At 59.2% G+C, this 17,708-nt stretch overlaps 7 protein-coding genes across 7 annotated transcripts; 3 read left to right on the top strand and 4 right to left on the bottom strand.

The window, feature by feature from the left end:
* Nucleotides 1-5: 5 nt before the first annotated feature.
* BDZ90DRAFT_236931 (patatin-domain-containing protein) lies at nt 6-3,735 on the bottom strand. Its single transcript, XM_025507308.1, has 3 exons — nt 2,543-3,735; nt 1,718-2,466; nt 6-1,643 (listed from the first exon to the last, which is right to left on the bottom strand). Exons 1-3 carry the CDS (start codon nt 3,569-3,571, stop codon nt 101-103), a joined length of 3,321 nt encoding a protein of 1,106 aa, XP_025364133.1. The 5' UTR covers nt 3,572-3,735; the 3' UTR covers nt 6-100.
* A 198-nt stretch (nt 3,736-3,933) lies between these two features.
* Nucleotides 3,934-5,542, bottom strand: BDZ90DRAFT_230389 (hypothetical protein). Its single transcript, XM_025505453.1, has 4 exons — nt 5,315-5,542; nt 4,755-5,234; nt 4,514-4,671; nt 3,934-4,437 (listed from the first exon to the last, which is right to left on the bottom strand). The coding sequence occupies exons 1-4, from the start codon at nt 5,455-5,457 to the stop codon at nt 4,043-4,045; spliced, it is 1,176 nt and encodes a 391-aa protein (XP_025364132.1). The 5' UTR covers nt 5,458-5,542; the 3' UTR covers nt 3,934-4,042.
* Nucleotides 5,543-5,734: 192 nt separating this feature from the next.
* On the top strand, nt 5,735-8,633 carry BDZ90DRAFT_230388 (putative beta-1,3 exoglucanase precursor). Its single transcript, XM_025505452.1, has 3 exons — nt 5,735-6,176; nt 6,254-6,795; nt 6,866-8,633. The coding sequence occupies exons 1-3, from the start codon at nt 6,123-6,125 to the stop codon at nt 8,565-8,567; spliced, it is 2,298 nt and encodes a 765-aa protein (XP_025364131.1). The 5' UTR covers nt 5,735-6,122; the 3' UTR covers nt 8,568-8,633.
* BDZ90DRAFT_258433 (hypothetical protein) lies at nt 8,624-9,403 on the bottom strand (the record flags this gene model as incomplete). Its single annotated transcript, XM_025508067.1, has 1 exon — nt 8,624-9,403. The coding sequence occupies one exon, from the start codon at nt 9,401-9,403 to the stop codon at nt 8,624-8,626; it is 780 nt and encodes a 259-aa protein (XP_025364130.1).
* A 474-nt stretch (nt 9,404-9,877) lies between these two features.
* BDZ90DRAFT_245319 (barren-domain-containing protein) lies at nt 9,878-12,913 on the top strand (the record flags this gene model as incomplete). The annotated part of the gene is made up of 2 exons (XM_025507502.1): nt 9,878-10,239; nt 10,330-12,913. The coding sequence occupies 2 exons, from the start codon at nt 9,878-9,880 to the stop codon at nt 12,911-12,913; spliced, it is 2,946 nt and encodes a 981-aa protein (XP_025364129.1).
* A 349-nt stretch (nt 12,914-13,262) lies between these two features.
* On the top strand, nt 13,263-14,940 carry BDZ90DRAFT_277785 (NAD(P)-binding protein). Its single transcript, XM_025509037.1, has 3 exons — nt 13,263-13,486; nt 13,558-13,824; nt 13,901-14,940. The coding sequence occupies exons 1-3, from the start codon at nt 13,275-13,277 to the stop codon at nt 14,502-14,504; spliced, it is 1,083 nt and encodes a 360-aa protein (XP_025364128.1). The 5' UTR covers nt 13,263-13,274; the 3' UTR covers nt 14,505-14,940.
* BDZ90DRAFT_112448 (hypothetical protein) lies at nt 14,540-17,032 on the bottom strand. The gene is made up of 3 exons (XM_025503232.1): nt 16,091-17,032; nt 15,649-16,021; nt 14,540-15,571 (listed from the first exon to the last, which is right to left on the bottom strand). Exons 1-3 carry the CDS (start codon nt 16,908-16,910, stop codon nt 14,869-14,871), a joined length of 1,896 nt encoding a protein of 631 aa, XP_025364127.1. The 5' UTR covers nt 16,911-17,032; the 3' UTR covers nt 14,540-14,868.
* Between the last annotated feature and the right edge of the window lie 676 nt (nt 17,033-17,708).

Below are 17,708 nucleotides of genomic sequence, written 5' to 3'. Positions count from 1 at the left end.
CGAGTGAGGGCGAGAAGGATGCAGAAGGTGTATTCATGTCATGGGGGACGAAAGTGTAACACAGTATGTATATCGCATGACTCCTCGTGCTGGATATCGCTCATCGTGACCTAGCCTCAGAGGCACTGCCCGCCGAGGAGCTCGTGTCGCTCTCATCCTCTTCAGGACCGAAGCCGTCCTCGTCTTCATCATTGTCCCAGGGCGAACGCGGTCCAATAGATCCACGCCCGCCGCTCCAGTCCCGAGGGTGAGCTGGGCCGTACGGAGACGACGGGGCGCCGCCGCGGGTGTGGTGGAAGCGGTATGCTGAATTGCGTCGCGGGCGGGAGGAGGACGGGGGGGCGACGCTATCGGTCGATGACGTGGCTGGCAGCGTGGCAGCTCCATGCTCGTTGCCAACTACCGCTGCTACCCCACCGCCCTGGCTGCTGTTCTGCCTCGAGCGTCGCCTGGGATGATGTCCACTGCTGCTCCCTTCGCGATGATGGTGTCGGTGGCCCACGCTAGGCGAGAGGGCCGCAGCCGTAAGTGCCACGCCGCGAGCCGGGCTAGCACCCATTGCCGCATTGGCCTCTTCCTGGTCAGCATGCGCCGCCAGCCTTTCTCCCCTAGCCTCGAGCAGTTCAATCCCATGATTTGTGCTTGCCTCCCGCCCGCCCGTAGCCCGATCCCCACCCGCAGTGAGCGACTCATCTGCCCCCGTCTCCCCACCTGCTGCACCATGAGCTCCAGAGACCATCGTCTCATCTGCGTCCACGTCTGCATCATGCTCTAGGTCCTCGTCGATCTCATCCGCGTCGCGCCCGCTTGCCTCCTCCATGTAGGCGGAGCGAGCACGGAGTTGACGTGGAAGCTCGCCGGGCGTATTGGGCATGCTGCTCTCCGATCCACGGACACCAAGCCCTGTGCCGTTGCCGACGTCCGCTGGTGTGTTGAGCCCAGAGGCGGTACTTCCGGGAGTCATGGCGGAAAAGCCCATCTTGCCCGCTCCGAGTCGCGGATGGAAGTAATCGCCGCTGGGCAGAGTGTAGGTCGCTTCACCGTCCGTATCCGAAGGTGCGGCGGGCGTGAAGGCCCCTCCTCCGCCTCCGTGACCAGAAGCATCTGTGCCGCTGTCTTGGTGAGGCTCGCCCCATCCCGCGTTGGACGAGCCCGCCGTACTGGGAGGAGCGACAGCATTCGCATACGCGCCTCTGACTGCCTGCTGATTTTGCGCCTGCTGCTCGCGCCTCTGCTTGAGCCTCAACTCCTGCCTACAGCTCCTCCTCCCCCTCTCCACGGCCCGCTCCAGCCTCATACGATTCTCAATCATATGCAGCTTGGGCCAGGTAGCTCTCTGTCCCACCTTCATCATCCTTCCCAACTCTGTACGGTCCGGATCGCTCAGAATCCTCACAAAATCCCAGATGCGGGAGCGCGGATAGATCGTGACGGCCCCGCCAAATCGTTGGAGGAAAACGCCTGACCAATCTGTTCCGAGGAGACGGGGAAGAAGATCTAGATCGCGGATGATCTTGAAGTTGACGGCAAGGTGCAGCTTGAGGACGTGCTCCGAGGCAGAGAGGAGGAACCCGCCACGCCACCCTTTGCCGCGACGGTGAGCCACCGGACGACCAGGGTTGCCAGTGGGGGCGAAGAAGAAGCTGTGCAGAGCGGAAGGTGGAGTGAGTGTCAGTCACTGCGGTCGGCATCGCTCTTCGTCTCGCGGCGCACTTACAGATGAACGTGCGGGTTAACCTGCGACACAATCGGATAGTTGACATGGAACATCGAGTGCAAATCTTGAAGCGGGATGTCCACTCTCAAGCTTCCATCTTTGAAGCGATGACCCCAGTTCCACGGCACGTACTCCCCCTTTCTCGTCTTCTGCATCAAGCAGACGGGCGGCAGCAGACCAGGGACGGCTGCCGAGGCCAGGAGGGCTGACCAAATGACACAGCGTGGTGCCGTGAGGTAATTGAGCAGCTTGACTGGGCTGTTCCTCTCTGACGGGATGACGGATACGTTCAATGTCTTGCCCGTACGCTCGTAGGCTTCCTTGAATGTGAGGCTGCCCAGGGTGAAGAAGCCGGCCTTGTCTGCCCATTGACCAGGATCAAAGCGCGCACCCGTCTGCCATGCTCGCTTCGCCCAGATGCGCAAAGGCTCCTCGCAGGCGGTGATACGGTCGGCGAGCTCTGGTACAAGGAGACGGGAAAGCTCCTCGTCTGTGCGCGTACACGTCAGAGCAGCGATGAGACCGCCGGCGCTGGTGCCAGAAACGATCTTGGGCAGAAGGCCGGCATCCAGGAGTGCTTTGACGAGACCGATGTGGTAGTAGCCGAATGAGCCGCCACCGGAGAGGCACAGTCCTGAGCGCCCTAGATTCTTTGAGACGGCACGGAAGAAGGTGCGCTTCTGCTCTACGGTGATGGTGTCCGTCTTGGTAATGTATTCGAGACCGCGCTCCACTTCGTTGAGGTATTCCTGATGGCGAACGAGCAGGAAGCAAGGTGTCAGTCGCGCTCAGATGAGGGAGCTCGCCGTCCTGGCGCCTTCTCACCTCAATCAAGTACTTGGTACCAAAGTAAGTCTCGCTGTACAAGCGAAAGTTCTCCGTCCCCGCAAAGTTGTTCCTACAACACAAGTCGAGCACAGCCATCAACTCATTGTCGTCGCCCAATTCTCTGAACGTTTTGAGTGAGTGGAGCACTTTCTTGACCAAGATCCAATCATACATCCCTGAGCTGTCCTGCCTCTTCCACCTCTCATGGTCCATGAATTCATCCAACTCCAGCGCCGTGTCCGTCCACTGTGCGAACTCCGTCGCCTTCCTCATCTTGCGGCGCAAGACGCCCTTACGCCCGCGATGAGCTACGAGCCACTCGACGACATTCACTATTTGGCGCGTGAGGACGTAGGCGAAGAATTCAAGGCCGATGGTGAGGAAGATGAAAATGAGGAGAGGCCATCGGAGAAGAGCGTAGACGAAGCCTTCCCTTCGGCCAGAGTCTTTGGTGGTTCGCTCACGGACGGGGGCAAAGTCGGATACGGCAGCGATTTTGCCTACGCGACGGATGGGTGGCTGAGTCGGGATCGTCTGCGTCGGAACAGCGTCGGAGCTATTGTTCGTCGGTGATGTAGGGCCAGTTGGGGAGCGCAGAGAGGGAAGGCCGAGCTTCGCCCAGGCATTTGCTGAGGACGAGGCCGATGCGGGTGGCGGCTCCTGATGACCCTGATCCTCTGCAAGTGCTTCGACGAAGGCCTTTACTGCGGTCGGATCAGAGTAGGTGGCTACGAGGAGAGGATCAAGCTCCTCCGAGGGCTCTGATCGCGGCGATAGAAAGGACGAAAAGCGACGGCGCTCCCGCTCAGCAGAGGGTGGCAGAGGTGAGAGGGATGCCGAGGTGGACGATGCTCCTCCGTTGCCTTCTTGTCGATTATTGGCAGCCTTGCGCTTCCACAAGAGGCCTGACAATGAGAGTCGAGCGGCTCGTCGTTGTCTCAAAGTAGGCTTGGGAGTCGACATCGACGACGACGAGGGAGGCGGCGAGGCTGATGAGGAGGATGCTGAAGGTGACGGCCTCGCCATGTTAGCAGGCCAAGAGGCGGTCGTAGCTGGCGGCGGGTATTATGATGATGTTGACGATCGTAGTCAAGCGAGCTTCGATGCCATTAGAGGAGAGCGAGATGTAGCGATGATAGTACTGTCGGATATCGTCTTGGGGTGCGGGAAGAGGTAGAGATGGATCGAATGGATCGCAAATGCGGTTTTGGCCCCTTTGCCATTCACCGATTTCCCATCTCCGCTGCCCGGACGAGACACGGGAGCGGCGGAGTGGAGGAGAGCGAGCAGCGACGGATGGATGGGGCGATGAGCGAGCGAAACGCGGGGAGGGTGAAAGCGGGCCTCTTCTTCCAAACTCAAGCGCTATTCATTGCCAGACGTCGTCAGCAATTGCGATTGGTATTTTGATATTCAAAGCAATCAAGGATAAGACAGACTGATAACAGTTCCACCATCATATCTCGCTCTTCTTACATCCTGCTGTCATGCACTCGATTAGAGCTCCTCGTGAGCAGCCGACACGGCCGACGAAGCAGAAGCAGAAGCAGCGCTCAGAGCAGATGAGACCGAGGCCGATGCACCAGCAGAGTGACCCTGGCCCACGGCGTCGTGTGCGCCAACGACGACATTGCGGACGCCGTCCTTGAGCTGGTCGAGGAAGCTCTTCTGGGGCACGAAGCGTGCGCGCATCTCACGCTCAAGACCTTCCCTGGTGCTGGGCACGCGGTTGAGGCCCGTAGCCTTGAGGTACTCCTTGAGCTTGGCGTCGCTCCACGAGGTGTAGCTGCGGGCTGAGTCTGCCAGCCACTGGCCGTTGTCTTGCGCCAGCTTCAGAAGCTCGTCACGCTTTGCCTCGACATCTGACTTGAGGTAGCCGTTGGCAACGAGCCCTGTGCGTCCAAGGGAGATTGATTTCAGATCAGTCAGTACCGCCTATCCTCCGAGATCTCTGGATGTGGAACCCACAGTTGCGGAGGTCCGAGTCAGTCCACGTCTTCCAGTAGGCCGACGTGTCCGTGACCGAGTTCCAGTTGTCAGTAACGAGCTTGAGGTACTCATCACGCTTGGCCTCGTAGTCGCTCTTGATGACGTCGTTTGAAATGAGCCACTTGCGAAGGTCAGAGCTGTGAGAGAGAGGCGGCCAGGGTGTTGATCAGTCAGGAGCAACGTGCATACGTAACCTCATGTTCGCGCCCGCCGCACTCACTCCTTCCACGAAGAGAAGACGTAGTCCTTGTTGGCGTCAAAAGTCTTGGTGGCCTGAGCCAGAGCCGACGAAGCCGACTTGGAGGCCTCGGAGGCAGCCGACTCAGCGCTCTTGCTCAACGCAGTTGCCCCAGCCGTAGCATCCTTGCTGGCCGAAGAGGCGGCGCTGCCACCAGCCTTGGACACGCTGGATGCACTCGAAGAAGCCTGAGACGCCAGCGAAGATGCGGCCGAAGGTAAGTCTGAGGCGATGTTGGACGAGAGGCTCGACGCCTGAGCACGTACGACAGACTCGACGGATGAGGCGAGAGAGTAGGCAGACTGAGCAGCCTCAGATGCCTGGGCATTTGCTCCGGCAGTGGCAGAGACGGCACTCTTGGAGAGGGCAGAATAGTCTTGCTTGGCCATTACGATGAGCTGCTCGCGGGTCGACGAGGGCGAGAGGATACCGCGCTCCAAGAGGTAGCTGCGGAGATCCGACCTGTCGAATAAAGGGGGAGAGGACGAAGATTGGCGTCAGCTAAACAAGCCCCACCGTGTATCCTCGCTGCAGGTACGCACTCGGTCCAGGTGTCAAAGGCGGCCTGGAAAACTCGCTGGCCACCAGCCTGAGCATCGTCAATCCAGTTGGCCTGAGCAGGCTGAGCAGCCAGAGCCAGGCAGACGGCAACGAGACCGACGGACAGGAAGCGCTTGGCGATCATGGTGGTGAGGAGGACGAAAGGAGAGACTGAGAAGAAGTGAAGTGTAGTGTGTGTGCGTGTGTGTGTGAGCGCGCGAGGTGGCGAGTGGTGAGGAGAAGAGAGAGAAGAAAGGGGACGTGCGTAAATGAGTTGAGGCTTTGACTTTGCTGCGCTGTTCCCTCATTGGGCCAGGCCAACATCGTTCAGGGCAGGGCAGGAGGCCAGGCCCAGTGGCTTCCCTCGTCCCCTCCTCTCGCGAAGCGCGACGTCATTGAGCTTCGTGGCTTCTCACGGGCCACGCCCCGTCTCCTCACTCTGCTGCTGCAGGGTCTGGCGACGACCGATTCTCTTGACCGACGTGGAGGTTGACCGACCGACCTCCATTTCAACACTCGACACAGACGCAGCCGAGGGAAAAGCGACAGAGCGACGTGGAGCGACGTGGCAAGAGAAGCCGCGCTACGAGCCGGTCAATCTAATTGCGGAGTAACAACGCCAACGCCAGAGGGACAAAGACGATACCGATCAGAGAGCCAATCGACATTGACCTGCGAAGACGCGTCAACTCGACTGCATGGGAAGCGACAGCGTGACCACTCTGGACTTGTTCGGCTTGGAACGCAGTTGTACCTGCCAGCGTGGCGTGATAGAAGCTTGGTCGTCTCTACCATCACTGATCAATCATCATGACGACCCCCAAATCAACGTATTGGCTCGCAGACTTGAAGCGGCAGGGATTGGTGCGTCGTCTCTAAGACGCAACATGATGCGAATGCGACCGTCTACTAACCAGTGGATACGCCCCTCTTCTCCGCAGTCCCCTTACCACTCCAACCCAACCCAATACCCCGTCTTCCGCAGCGTCAAGGACTATGGCGCCAAAGGTGACGGCGTCACGGACGACACAGATGCAATCAACCTCGCCATCAGCACCGGCGGACGGACCGGTGGCGGAGGTCCAGGTATGGACAGCTCTACCATTGCCCCCGCCCTAGTCTACTTCCCCTCCGGCATCTATCGGGTCACCAAGCCCATCATCAGCTACTATTACACTTCCCTCGTCGGTGACGCTACCAATCGCCCAACGCTCAAGGCCGACCCCTCTTTCCAGGGTCTCGCGGTGATTGATGAGAATCCCTATCTTGCCGGCGGAGCAAATTGGTATACGAATCAGAACAACTTTTTCCGCTCTACGAGCCACTTCATCGTTGATTTGACGCAGGTGGTAGAGTGCTCCGGCATTCATCACCAGGTGGCACAGGCTACAACCCTGCGCGACGTACATTTTGAAATGCCTTTGGGAAACAATAGGTGCAAGGGCATCTTCATGGAGAATGGGAGTGGCGGGCATCTGACCGGGTATGTAGGCGGAGGAGCAGAGTGCCTCAACGCGGCGACTTTGCACTGACCCTCTTACTCATCGCGGCAGCCTCACCTTTCGTGGCGGCATGGTAGGAGCCTGGCTGGGCAATCAGCAGTTCACAGTCCAAGACTGCTCCTTCGAAAAATGCCAGATCGCAATCGACGCCTTCTGGTGCTGGACCTTCGTCTACCACCGTATCGCCATCAAGGACTGCCAGACCGCTATCCGGGTCACCGCAGCGATGGTCGACGGGAAAGGAGAGACCGCGCAGGCTGTCTCCTCTATCGCCTGTCTGGACTGGGACGTGCAAAGTACCCCGGTGGCTGTCGACATCATCTCCGACGATACTGGCGCAAGAGGTAGCGTGGTGCTCTCCAACTTCAAGACGGCCAACGTGGACAGCATCGTCGTTCGCTCGGTAAAGAGTGGCCAAACAGTGCTGCTCGCCCCTCCCGACGCTGGATCAACGAGTACAAATTGGTCTTGGCAAGGAGACAATCCGCCTACAAAGTCGACTGATCCGGCTACGGGACCCCTAACGCTGCCTCGCCCGACTTCCATGCTCGATAGCAGTGGGCAATGGCACGTTCAGCCGCGTCCCGACTATCTAGACCTTACCGCGAGCGAATTTCTCTCTGCGCGAGACTACGGCGCTGCAGGTGATGGCGTGCATGACGATACGGCTGCGCTGCAAGCGGTGCTACGTGACTCTGCTGGGTCAGGAAAGGTTGTCTGGCTGCCCCACGGCGACTACGTCATCACCGACACGCTGATCATCCCGCCTGGCTCGCGCATTGTCGGGGAGGTCTTCCCTGTGCTCCTCGGTACAGGCTCCAAGTTCGAAGATGCCAGCGCACCCCGCCCCGTCATTCAAGTAGGGGAGCAGGATGGCCAAGCAGGTCAAGTCGAGATTTCAGATTGCATCTTCTCAACCAAGGGCCCCACGCCAGGTGCAATCGTTCTGCGATGGTGCCTCGCCGGCGGTCCAACCTCCGGGATGTGGGACACGCACATCCGCTTGGGAGGGTGCGCAGGTACCAACCTCGACGACGAGCGCTTCGATGCTGAAAAGCCCATTGACACCACAAACGCCTCGGCAGCCTTCATGGCGTGGCACATCACTCCTCGGGCAAGCGGATGCTTCGTCAACAATTGGGTCTGGCTGGCGGACCATCTCCTCGACACTTCAGGAGGTCGCAACGCGGGCAAACAGTTGTCCCTCCTCGCTGGTCGCGGCATCTTCATCGAGTCCAACCCAGGCCCCGTATGGCTCTGGGGTGGGGCGAGCGAGCATTTCCTGCTTTACCAGTATCAGATGTTCAAGGCACAGAACGTGTTCATTGGCCACGCCCAGACGGAGACTCCATACTTCCTAGGCGAGGGGGTTGCGCTTCCCACCCAGCTCGCGAAGCCCATTACGACGGGTGCGCCGTGGTATGATCCTGACTGGAAGAACACTCCTCCCCCGCAAGCGGGCGATACGGGAACCTTCAACGTCCGATCGTGGGGGATGCGCGTTATTCAGTCGTGGTCTGTCCATATCTACGGGCCGGGGCTCTACTCCTTCTTCGACGCCTATAGCCAGGATCGCCTGCCTGAGAGACGCTGTCAGCGCGGCTTGTTGAGCATCGAAGGGAGCAACGAGCAGGACGTTGTGCTGGTCAACCTCAACACGATTGGTGTGCGCAGCATGATCGATGTTGACGGGGTGGAGAAGGAGGATGAGAAGGATCACCGCAATGGTCTCCCGAGCACCTTGGGTTATTAGCGCGCGGCTGCTGCGCGGCCATACTCTCGCTGTGATACCGATCAATGCTGTTTGATTCACTTCTCAGCCTGTTCCGCCTGCTTTCCCATCCTCTCCCTCACGACTTCGAGTCCAACCTTGGTTCCACCGCCCACCGTCCCGAAGAATGCGTCCCTGATCCTCGAGCTCCTCTCGTCGAGCTGCAAGAAGCTGACTACGTGGCTTGACCCGATTTGCAGATTATCGCGCAAGGGCGCATTGCCATCCACGTTGTCCCTCGGCTGAACAGATGGTGGAAGAGATGATCGAGCTGTTCGTGAGAGGAACTCGAGGCGCGCTGAGATCGATGGTGGGGAAGAAGATGATGATGATGCGATGGACGAGCTGCTCGCTGAGGACAGTGGCGCCCTGGTGTACCCCTCCGTCTCCGCAGTCGCGCCTCTCGGGGCAGGCTGTGCCCTCATCCCTTGCCCAATGTAATGTGCTGCAATGCTGCCAAACGCCGAACCATCGTTGTGGTGATCACGCATCGTCGGTGCGCCATCCCTCGGTCCTTGCGAGACTGCTTGGTATCGTCTGGCGAAGAGGTTGCCCCACTCGAGGAAAAACGGAGGTTGTGCGATGATGTTCTGAGAGGACTCCTTGATTTTTTGCGGGAAGTAGAGGTCTTCTCGAATCGTGTGGTCTATCAGGTCGTCGAGGGATTCTTGTGAGGACGAAGCGGCCGCTGAGGTAGAGGCGGCCGTCGGATAGAAGAGGGGCGTGAGGTGGTAAAGATTGATTGCGTTGCGTAGCCGGGCATCACGCTTTGCTTGCGCTGAGAGGTGGCGGTTCATCGCCGTCTTGATGGCCGGCATCGTGGGTGGTGGTGGTGGTGGTGATGAGCTCTTGAAAAGGGAGAATGAGTAGCGGGAGGAGCGACTCGAGCAGGAAGAAGGCGGACTGCACACGGGAGCACCGGATCGGAAGATGAGGTCGGTGCCCAGCCAGGGCTCGAGGGCGGACTGGCGGCAAAACGTGAGCGTGGACCGCGTCGTGAACAACACTCGCTCCTCGAGAGCGGGCGCTTCCTGTTCAACGACCGCTCCTCAATCCCCTACCCCTCTCACTCGCTGCGCAACCCCTCATCTCCAGCTTCAGCTCAGCATCACCCTTGTCCGCACCACCACATGCCTCTCGAGCTCTCAGCTCACCGTCATCCGAGCGGTAGTGGGGGTCTTGGTAGTATTCGAGGCCCGTTGTCAGAGTCGACAACAAACAACAACAACACGGCTGGCAGCCGAATGCCCAGCATGAATGGCGGGACCAATGCTTTGCGCAAGGCGAGTGCAATGGCATCCAAGTCAAAAGGCTCGTCTTCGTCGTCCTTCGACATGGATGACGAAGAAGATACCGCACCGCGTCGTCCATCCAACAGACCTCGAGTCTCACTCAACGGGTCTCGAGCCGCTTCCTCAGCGCAACAGCGAAGCTCATCACGCCCGGACCCCTCGTCCTCATCCGACGCGCCCGGTCCCTCATCCTCGTCACGGCAGGCTTCGTCTTCTCATACCAACCGCAGTGGTATGAGCACACTGGCCCGCGCAAACGCAAGACGAGTCAGTATGGCTCCAGCAGGCGGTCTCGCAGCCGTCCCAGCCCCGGCGCAGAAGTTGAACGTCGATTCCACGAGCTTTGAAGAGTGGATGAAGATGTGAGTAATGCGAAGTAATGCGGCGCAGCCAGACTGGATGGCCGTGAGCAATCGCTGACGATACTCTCTCTCTCCTCTGTCTCCTCGCAGGGCAACGGATAACAAGATCAACTCAACCAACACCTTCAGCATTGCACTCATCGACTACTTCCACGACATGTCTCTGCTTCGCTCCGATTCCGGTGATGGAACTATCAACTTCCAGAAGGCCTCCTGTACGCTCGACGGCTGCGTCAAAGTGTGGACCTCTCGTGTCGACTCCGTAGTGAGCGAGACGGGCAAGCTCCTCAATGGCCTCGTTGGGGATGGCAGCAAGGGAAGCAAAGCGGGAGAGGATGACGAGGAAGGCGACCTCGATGGAGAGATCGATGGCGAGGGAGCAGCTGGTGGCGGGAAGGGAGGGCGCAAGAAGAAGACCAAAGCCAAGGAGGCAACCCTGGTCAAGAATTTCTCAGCTATTGCGGTCAAGAAGCTCGACCTCGAATATACGGTGGACCCGCTCTTCAAAAAGACCAGCGCAGACTTCGATGAGGGAGGCGCAGGTGGTCTGCTCATGAATCACCTCGGCGTAGACGATAAGATGCGGGTCGTTTTTGATGCTGGTGAGGCAGAGGGGCTGCCCGAAGGAGAGGAAGATGATGCCAGCGACGACGAAGAGGGGGAAGACGACGAAGAGGAAGCAGCCAAGAAGCAGGCAGCGGATACGATCGACCTCTCCCGCATGCAAGCCAAGCTCTTCAGCCTCGCTCCTCTCTCCCTCTGGGCAAGCTCAGCAGATCCAATTGCCACGCTCCTGAACGGGCGGCTCGTCTGCCCATCATTGGCACGCTTCTCCTTTGCCCCGGATCAAGAGGGTGACTTGTTCGGCCAAGCAGATGACGACGGCGGAGACGACGATGCCAACGCGCATGACGACGGCACTTCGCCTTTCGACCTGGGCTACATGAATCCCGCAATCACTGCTACCCCGTGGGGTGGGGATGATGATGGACCCGCCTTTGGGTACGGGGACGAGGACGAGGACAGCAACGCAGATCTGTTTGGTGTGCCAGCCGACCTCGATAGGGACGGGGAGGTCTTCGGCTTACCGCCTGAGCGACCTGCGGGAATGCACTCCCAGATGGACGAGCACGATGGAGGAGATGGTGGCGGATTCGATTTCATGGATGGCGGCGGCGGGGATAATGACGAACCGGATATGGACATGGGCAATGGCGAGGATGGTGGAGCTCCCGTCCGCTGGGATCCGAGACAAGGGCCATCGCAGCATGACCTGCTTCTCGCGTTCAAGGGCGTGTCAGGGAACGATGATGAAGGACGAGAAGGAGGTGCCGACGGTGGAGCTGCAGGGAGCGGCGGACTTTTCGACTACTTCGACCAGCGGCTGATGAAGAGCTGGGCCGGCCCTGAGCATTGGAAGATGCGTAGTCGTCTTGCTGGATTTGGCGGATTGGCGCAACAGCAGCAGCAGCAGCAAGCAAACGCAGCCAATGGCGAGACAGGCGCAGATGGTACGCCGACAGGCAAGAAGAAGCGCACCGCCAAGGATCCCTTTGTCATCGACTTCCTCAACGCCGAGCCGCCCTCATCCAAAGAACTCTTTGAGCCACCAAAGACGGCAAGCAGCATTCTCCTCCCCAAGATGCGGCATCAGCCCGAAGCCTTTTTGCTTCCAGAGGATCGCCACTTCTCTTCGAGGATGCTGCTCAGGCTGTTCAGCAAGCCACGGGCGGTGCTCAACATCCGCACGAGGAGAGGTGGCCTGAGATTTGGTGCCAACCCTGGGCTGGGTGGCTTTGGCGCTGGCGCAGGCGATGGAGAGCTCGACGAAGCCTTCTGGGCGCAGCAACAAGCCGCCCGCGAAGCTGAGAATGGCGCAGGGCTAGACGGAGGCGACGGCGTCGACTTTGCCCTCAACGACGAGGCCCCGATGCCCCTGGACACCCAGTTCTACCACGACGGCGACGACGAGGGCGCATTCGAGCTTGCCTCTTCTCTTCCACCCACGCAGACCAACCCCAACTCCGCAGCAGACGTCGACGTGGCCGACTTCGAAGAGGAAGACTTGGCTGCTCAGGCTGCTGCCTTGAAGCGTGTCAGGCCAGAGTATGTCAACTATGCGAAGAAGGCGAAGCGGGTCGATGTCAGGCGGTTGAAGGAGAATATCTGGAAGGAGCTCGCCATCGAGGTGGGAGCAGATACTGCGGCGCTGCAGGATGATGGCGACGAGACGGCCGAGTCTACCGCCACGACGACTTCAGCAGAGCCCAAGACGTTCCGCTCGGTCCTCTCAGGTCTACGCAAGGCATATCCCAAGGAGAAGATGGACGAGATCAGCACGTCCTTCTGCTTCATTTGCCTTCTGCACCTGGCCAACGAGGAGGGCCTGGAGATCAAAATCGGGCAGCGAGGCCAAGCTGCGCAAGAGGCGGCCGTGCGCAACGCTATGCTCGGGGCTATGACTCCAGGTGGGAGGGTGATTGCGGAGGATGAGGAAGATGAGAGTGAGGAGGACGAAGACGGACTGAGTGTAAAGGGTAAGCTTCATGGTCGTCGAAGGGTCGGCGACGACAGTGATGACGATGATGTCGAGGAGGCCAAGTCAGCGCTTACGGTGGGTAGACTGGAGTACCTGCGTATCAAAAAGGACCCGAAAGCTGGAAGGAGCGCCTGATTTGGTAGTGGCGGTGCCGGCTCGCATTTATTGCATCGTGTACGGACTCGACTCTTGTGTACACCATTTCGTTGCGTTGTTCCTTTGCAATGGGACTGTACCATTTTCGCGAGTTGCTCGTAGCTCGTCTCGTCTCCGACGCTTTGCCTTTCACGTCGACAGGGCTAGTCGTAGCGTCGTTCTTGCCTGCAGCTTGTGAGGCTGCAAGCAGCTGCGGGTGGACCCAGGTTCGTCCTTCTCGACGGGGCGGGCGTAGAGTAGTGGAGGCCAAATGGCAAGGGCGGGGCGAGGGGCGATGAGTGATCAAGTTGTGATGGCAATAGCTGTCTCCTCCCATTCTTTCCCTAGCCAAACCGCCACCATGTCATTCGTCAATTCTCTCCAGACTGCACTCAGCGATACCGCACTCACCTTTCGCGCGCCCACATGGGACGTCGAAGCAGCTTTGCGAGAGTTGGAGGAGCAGCAAGCCAAGGATCCTTCGAAGAGGAACAAAGTGGCCGTCCTGACTGGTGGATCAGCGGGCATTGGTACAGAGATTCTCAAGGGATTGGCCAGGGGTTGTGAAAGGGTGTGAGTTTGCGCGAGAGAGGGCGAGAGGCGCACGAAGCTGATGCTGATGAGAGTTGGGAACGTCCTCGCAGCTACATCTTCGGTCGCTCCCCCTCGCGCAATCAGGCGGCAATCGACGCTCTCCCCACCGCTGAGCAACGCGCACGATGCCAGAGCATTGAGTGTGACCTGTCCTCGCTGGCCTCCATTCGTCAGAGCGCTGGCCTGTTCTTTGATGCTGAGAAAAGCAGACAGGGAGGAGGTAGTGTGCATATCGACGTTTTCGTGGGCAACGCAGGATTGATGAATTACGATACCAAGCAGAAGACGAAGGATGGATGGGAGTCGATGTGGGGGACGTGAGTTTAGCGAGGATTGAGATATCGTAGAACAAGACGAGTGCTGATTGACTTCTCTCACGTCTTGGCCCCGCAGCAATGCTCTCGGTCACCACGCGCTCATCCATCACCTCCTCCCAGCCTTTGCAGCTCGCCCTTCCTCCGCCGAGCCACCTCGCATCGTGCTCCTCTCCTCGGGCGCACACGCTGCAATCTACTCGGCAGAGTCCAACTTCTATCCCTTGAAGGACCGCCTCGCCTCTGATCTCGGCAAGGGCTCCTTTGCCCTCTACGGGCGAAGCAAGGCGGCTAACATCCTCGACCAAAAGGGATGGGAGCGCTACTTCACCGAGGAAGCTGCGTCCACATCCTCTTCCTCTCCCAAGCCAATCATCGTATCTGTCCATCCCGGCGCTATCCGCTCAGAGCTTGGTCGCTCCTACGAGCCTTACAGATTGCTCCGTTACGCTCGCATCACGATGCATCGCCTCATATGCTGGCCTGCTGCACCTTACGGCTCCACCAACACGCTCTGGGCTGCCATGTTCGCCACGAGGGCAGAAGTCGACGGCAAGTATGTGCAGCCCTGGTGCGACACACGCGTGGAGCCTACGCTGCTTTGTAAGGATGAGAGGTTGGCGAGGGAGCATTGGCACTTCATGGAAGAGCTGGTCAAAGCCGAGCAGGCTGGCGCTTCGTAGCTCGGTAGAGTGAGTGAAAAGACAATCGCAATCATATTCGAGATGACCTTTGTGGGTGAGGATAGAAAGCTAGAGCTCGGACGCGACGCGACAAGGTGACTACAGTAGAGGAGGAAGCGAGAAGCCAGGCGGCGGGTATACGCCGTCGACGACGAGGCGGAGGGGTAAGCAGGTTACAATATGGCTAAAAAGGGGGGAAAGGTCGTAAAGTAGGGACATTCGGGTCGTAGATAGAAGATGAGGTGACGCATGCGTGTGAGTGGTGGTAGACGCCCGCCCAGTCGATCCGGCCTCGTGGAATCGGAGACCGGCGCCAGCTTCGTGTAAAACGACTTGCGCGTCTGCGGTCCTCTTCGGCACAAGCTTACTGCGCAGCTCGAACTACGGACTCGGCCATGTGAGCATCGACCTGGTAGAGGGGTTCGATGGTAGCCGACTTGTTCCAGAGTACGTAGCGCTTGAACCAGTAGGGGAGCGTCTTGGTGACTTGGTAGCGCATGAAGACGCGGGTGGGCACCGAGAATGTCTGGTCGAGCTCTTCCAGCGTGCGATTCTTGGTTTCGGGCGCGAAGAGGAACAAGAGTAGCCACGCCACCAGGTTGAAACCTGCATAGAGGCCAAAGGTGCCAATGGATCCAAGGGCTCCGAGGATGCGGAAGAGGGTAAGCCCAAGAATGGAGGCGAAGAAGAGGTTGGTAGCCACACCGAAGGACATGCCCTGCTCGCGCTGCGCGATGGGGAACACTTCGGCAGTGTAGGCGAATGGCACGGGTCCAGCGGAGAAGGCGTAGAAGACCGCAAAGAGGAAGATGAAGAAGGCGATGCTGCCTACGCGAGCCGTCTTGTGGGACTCGTCGATGAGGAAGCAGAGAGCTGCGGCCAAGAGAGACCAGAACATCTGCGGGAACATGACCAAGTTGAGCCAACGGCGACCGACGCGGTCGATAGCGTAGTTGGCGCCAAAGGTGAAGACCCAGCTGAGGGCACCAAAGCCGATGGAGACGTAGAGGGCTTGGAGCTCAGTGAAGCCGGCTTGAACGAAGATGGTCGCCGAGTAAAAGGCGATACTGAGCGGGAGAGGAGGGAAGGGGGGCAGTGTCAGCAAAGACAGCGATGTCGTTACTGAGAGTAGGCGCGCACTCACATGTTGATACCACAGAGCTGCTGGCTGAGCATGGTAACAAAGGCAGCCAACGTAGCGCGTCGGACACGCGGGATGGTGAAGAGCTCCTGGAATCGGTTGATCCATGAGTTGCTGCCCTTGAGCTCATTCTCGACCTGCATGAGCGAATGTGCGTAGTAGAGCTCGCGCGCGGCCTGAACGTCGGTGTGGTTATGCTTGCGGAAGGCAGAATAGGCCTCGACGTAGCGACCGCGAGCCATGAGCCAGCGGGGTGATTCGGGGCACATGTAGATGAAGAGGATCAAGGGGATCGCGGGGATGAAGGCACTTCCGAGTTGCAGGCGCCAGGCGATCGCGCCCGTACGGGCTACCACGGCGTTGGCTGAGTAGCCGACTGAAGGGGGCCGGATGGGGTGAAGTTAGTAATGAAAGATGGTCCGCGTTTCGCGTCGCGCTCACTCACTGAAAAGACCGAAGGCGACCCATGTCTGCCAGAGGGAGGTGAGACCGGCTCGCACACGCGTGGGAGCGTGCTCAGTAGCAAAGACTGGGCTAGTTGATCCTTTCAATCCCATGCCTACGCCCATGATGATACGGCATCCGAGGAGGGAAGGCCAGTTATGCGTAAAAGCGGATGCGAGCGGGGAGACGAAGAGGAGGATACCAGAGATGAAGATACAGCCGCGACGCCCTACGAGGTCGTTGCAGGGCTTGGTGAGCCAGACACCCAGAAGGGCAGCAGAGAGGTAAGGGATCGAGTTGATGAAGCCCACGATCCATTGGTCTCGCTCCCAGTTGGCTGTGCCCTTGGCGGCGGCGATGCCGAACTCCTGAGGGAAGGAGAGGTTAGCAGCGTTGGATCCGGTCTGATCCCATCCTTGGACCATGGCGCCGACGGAAGCGATGGCAATGGTGAGGTAGAGACGCCTGGGAAGGTCCCACCTGTTTTTGGCCTCGCGACGCAAGGCTACCTTGTCCTCCTCGTCGAGTTCGGCCATGGACTCGAAGCTTGCGGGTTCTTGAGCTACGAGGGCTCCCTTGTGGAAGGCGGATGCATGCTCCTTGAGGCCCGAGTCGGCGAGAAAATGGTCAACCTGGGTGCGCAGCTGCTCCTTGGAGATGCCGGCGAGAGGGTTACGGATGCGGGCCGTGACATTGTTGGCTAGGTCGAGATGCTCAGTCGAGTGAGCCGCCTCGTGGTCGCTGCTCTTCTCGTCGTACGTGAGGGTCTTGCTGATCTCGCCCGGGGGCGTGCCGCCCTTTTCATTAGGGGATGCGCTCATGATATGTTGGTACGCGGCTCAAGGTTTGGAGGTCTTGGTAGCGAGCAAAGATGTGAAGGCAGTGATGAGTAGTGGGGAATGTGGGGAGAGGGGCAGTGACGGCAGAAAGATGTGTGCCTGGCTGAGGGGGCGTGAGCGCGGTCACAGGGGGCGCTGCCATCTGCACTTTATAGCGTGTGATTAATTGAGAGTGCGGTGAGAGTGCGGGGAAAATGGCCAATGGCGGGGCTCAACCGCCGGGGAGCTACGGCACTTGGGTTGAGCCGCCTTTGTCAATGCGGGCGCAGGCACAAGCCGTCTTCAGGCGAGCGAATAGATTGATCTGGCGAGGCAGAGAAGCCGAGCCGTGCGACCAGAGGGCAGAGGAGATGCCCTGCAGGACCTGCGGCTCGAAAGCAACACTACACACCTGGGTGCCGCAGGGCAGGCAGCGGCAAGCGCCGACGAGCAGCTTGTGAACCCGGCCCTCGCTCGTCGCGCTCATACGCACCACTCCTTCCATCAACGTCTCGCACCTTCGTCAGCACTTCATGGTCGACTATAGGTGCCACCGGTGAGCCTCACCTGCCTCTTGGAGTCGAGGCTAGTCGAGATCAAGGTGCCCCAATACCCCGCCATGTCGGGCCCTCCCGAGTCGGAGATGAAGAACTAGGGCAGCGATCACTTGATCACTGCGGGGCACCACGGGCCGTGAGCGGGGTATTGATGACACGGTCGAGAGGTTGCAAAATGTCGCAGCGGTCTCGTCAGGAGCGTTTCGGCCAGGGGTTGACCTTATTCTGTTCCCGCTCTGTGGCT

The sequence above is a fragment of the Jaminaea rosea genome (assembly GCF_003144245.1).
Source record: "Jaminaea rosea strain MCA 5214 unplaced genomic scaffold BDZ90scaffold_2, whole genome shotgun sequence".
Lineage (NCBI taxonomy): Eukaryota > Fungi > Basidiomycota > Exobasidiomycetes > Microstromatales > Jaminaea > Jaminaea rosea.
This window is presented reverse-complemented; position numbering and strand designations above follow the sequence as displayed.

Bases quoted from the DNA above. Each gene is read 5' to 3' on its own strand.
- BDZ90DRAFT_236931 (XM_025507308.1), bottom strand. From the start codon at position 3,571: ATGGCGAGGCCGTCACCTTCAGCATCCTCCTCATCAGCCTCGCCGCCT. The intron at 2,467-2,542 runs GTGAGAAGGCGC...GTTCGCCATCAG, and splicing joins GTACCAAGTACTTGATTGAG to GAATACCTCAACGAAGTGGA. The intron at 1,644-1,717 runs GTAAGTGCGCCG...CGCTCTGCACAG, and splicing joins GTTAACCCGCACGTTCATCT to CTTCTTCTTCGCCCCCACTG.
- BDZ90DRAFT_230389 (XM_025505453.1), bottom strand. From the start codon at position 5,457: ATGATCGCCAAGCGCTTCCTGTCCGTCGGTCTCGTTGCCGTCTGCCTG. The intron at 5,235-5,314 runs GTGCGTACCTGC...TTTATTCGACAG, and splicing joins GCCTTTGACACCTGGACCGA to GTCGGATCTCCGCAGCTACC. The intron at 4,672-4,754 runs GTGAGTGCGGCG...TCTCTCTCACAG, and splicing joins GTCTTCTCTTCGTGGAAGGA to CTCTGACCTTCGCAAGTGGC.
- BDZ90DRAFT_230388 (XM_025505452.1), top strand. From the start codon at position 6,123: ATGACGACCCCCAAATCAACGTATTGGCTCGCAGACTTGAAGCGGCAG. The intron at 6,177-6,253 runs GTGCGTCGTCTC...TCTTCTCCGCAG, and splicing joins ACTTGAAGCGGCAGGGATTG to TCCCCTTACCACTCCAACCC. The intron at 6,796-6,865 runs GTATGTAGGCGG...TCATCGCGGCAG, and splicing joins AGTGGCGGGCATCTGACCGG to CCTCACCTTTCGTGGCGGCA.
- BDZ90DRAFT_277785 (XM_025509037.1), top strand. From the start codon at position 13,275: ATGTCATTCGTCAATTCTCTCCAGACTGCACTCAGCGATACCGCACTC. The intron at 13,487-13,557 runs GTGAGTTTGCGC...ACGTCCTCGCAG, and splicing joins GCCAGGGGTTGTGAAAGGGT to CTACATCTTCGGTCGCTCCC. The intron at 13,825-13,900 runs GTGAGTTTAGCG...TTGGCCCCGCAG, and splicing joins TGGGAGTCGATGTGGGGGAC to CAATGCTCTCGGTCACCACG.
- BDZ90DRAFT_112448 (XM_025503232.1), bottom strand. From the start codon at position 16,910: ATGAGCGCATCCCCTAATGAAAAGGGCGGCACGCCCCCGGGCGAGATC. The intron at 16,022-16,090 runs GTGAGTGAGCGC...GGCCCCCTTCAG, and splicing joins GGTCGCCTTCGGTCTTTTCA to TCGGCTACTCAGCCAACGCC. The intron at 15,572-15,648 runs GTGAGTGCGCGC...TCTCCCGCTCAG, and splicing joins CAGCTCTGTGGTATCAACAT to TATCGCCTTTTACTCGGCGA.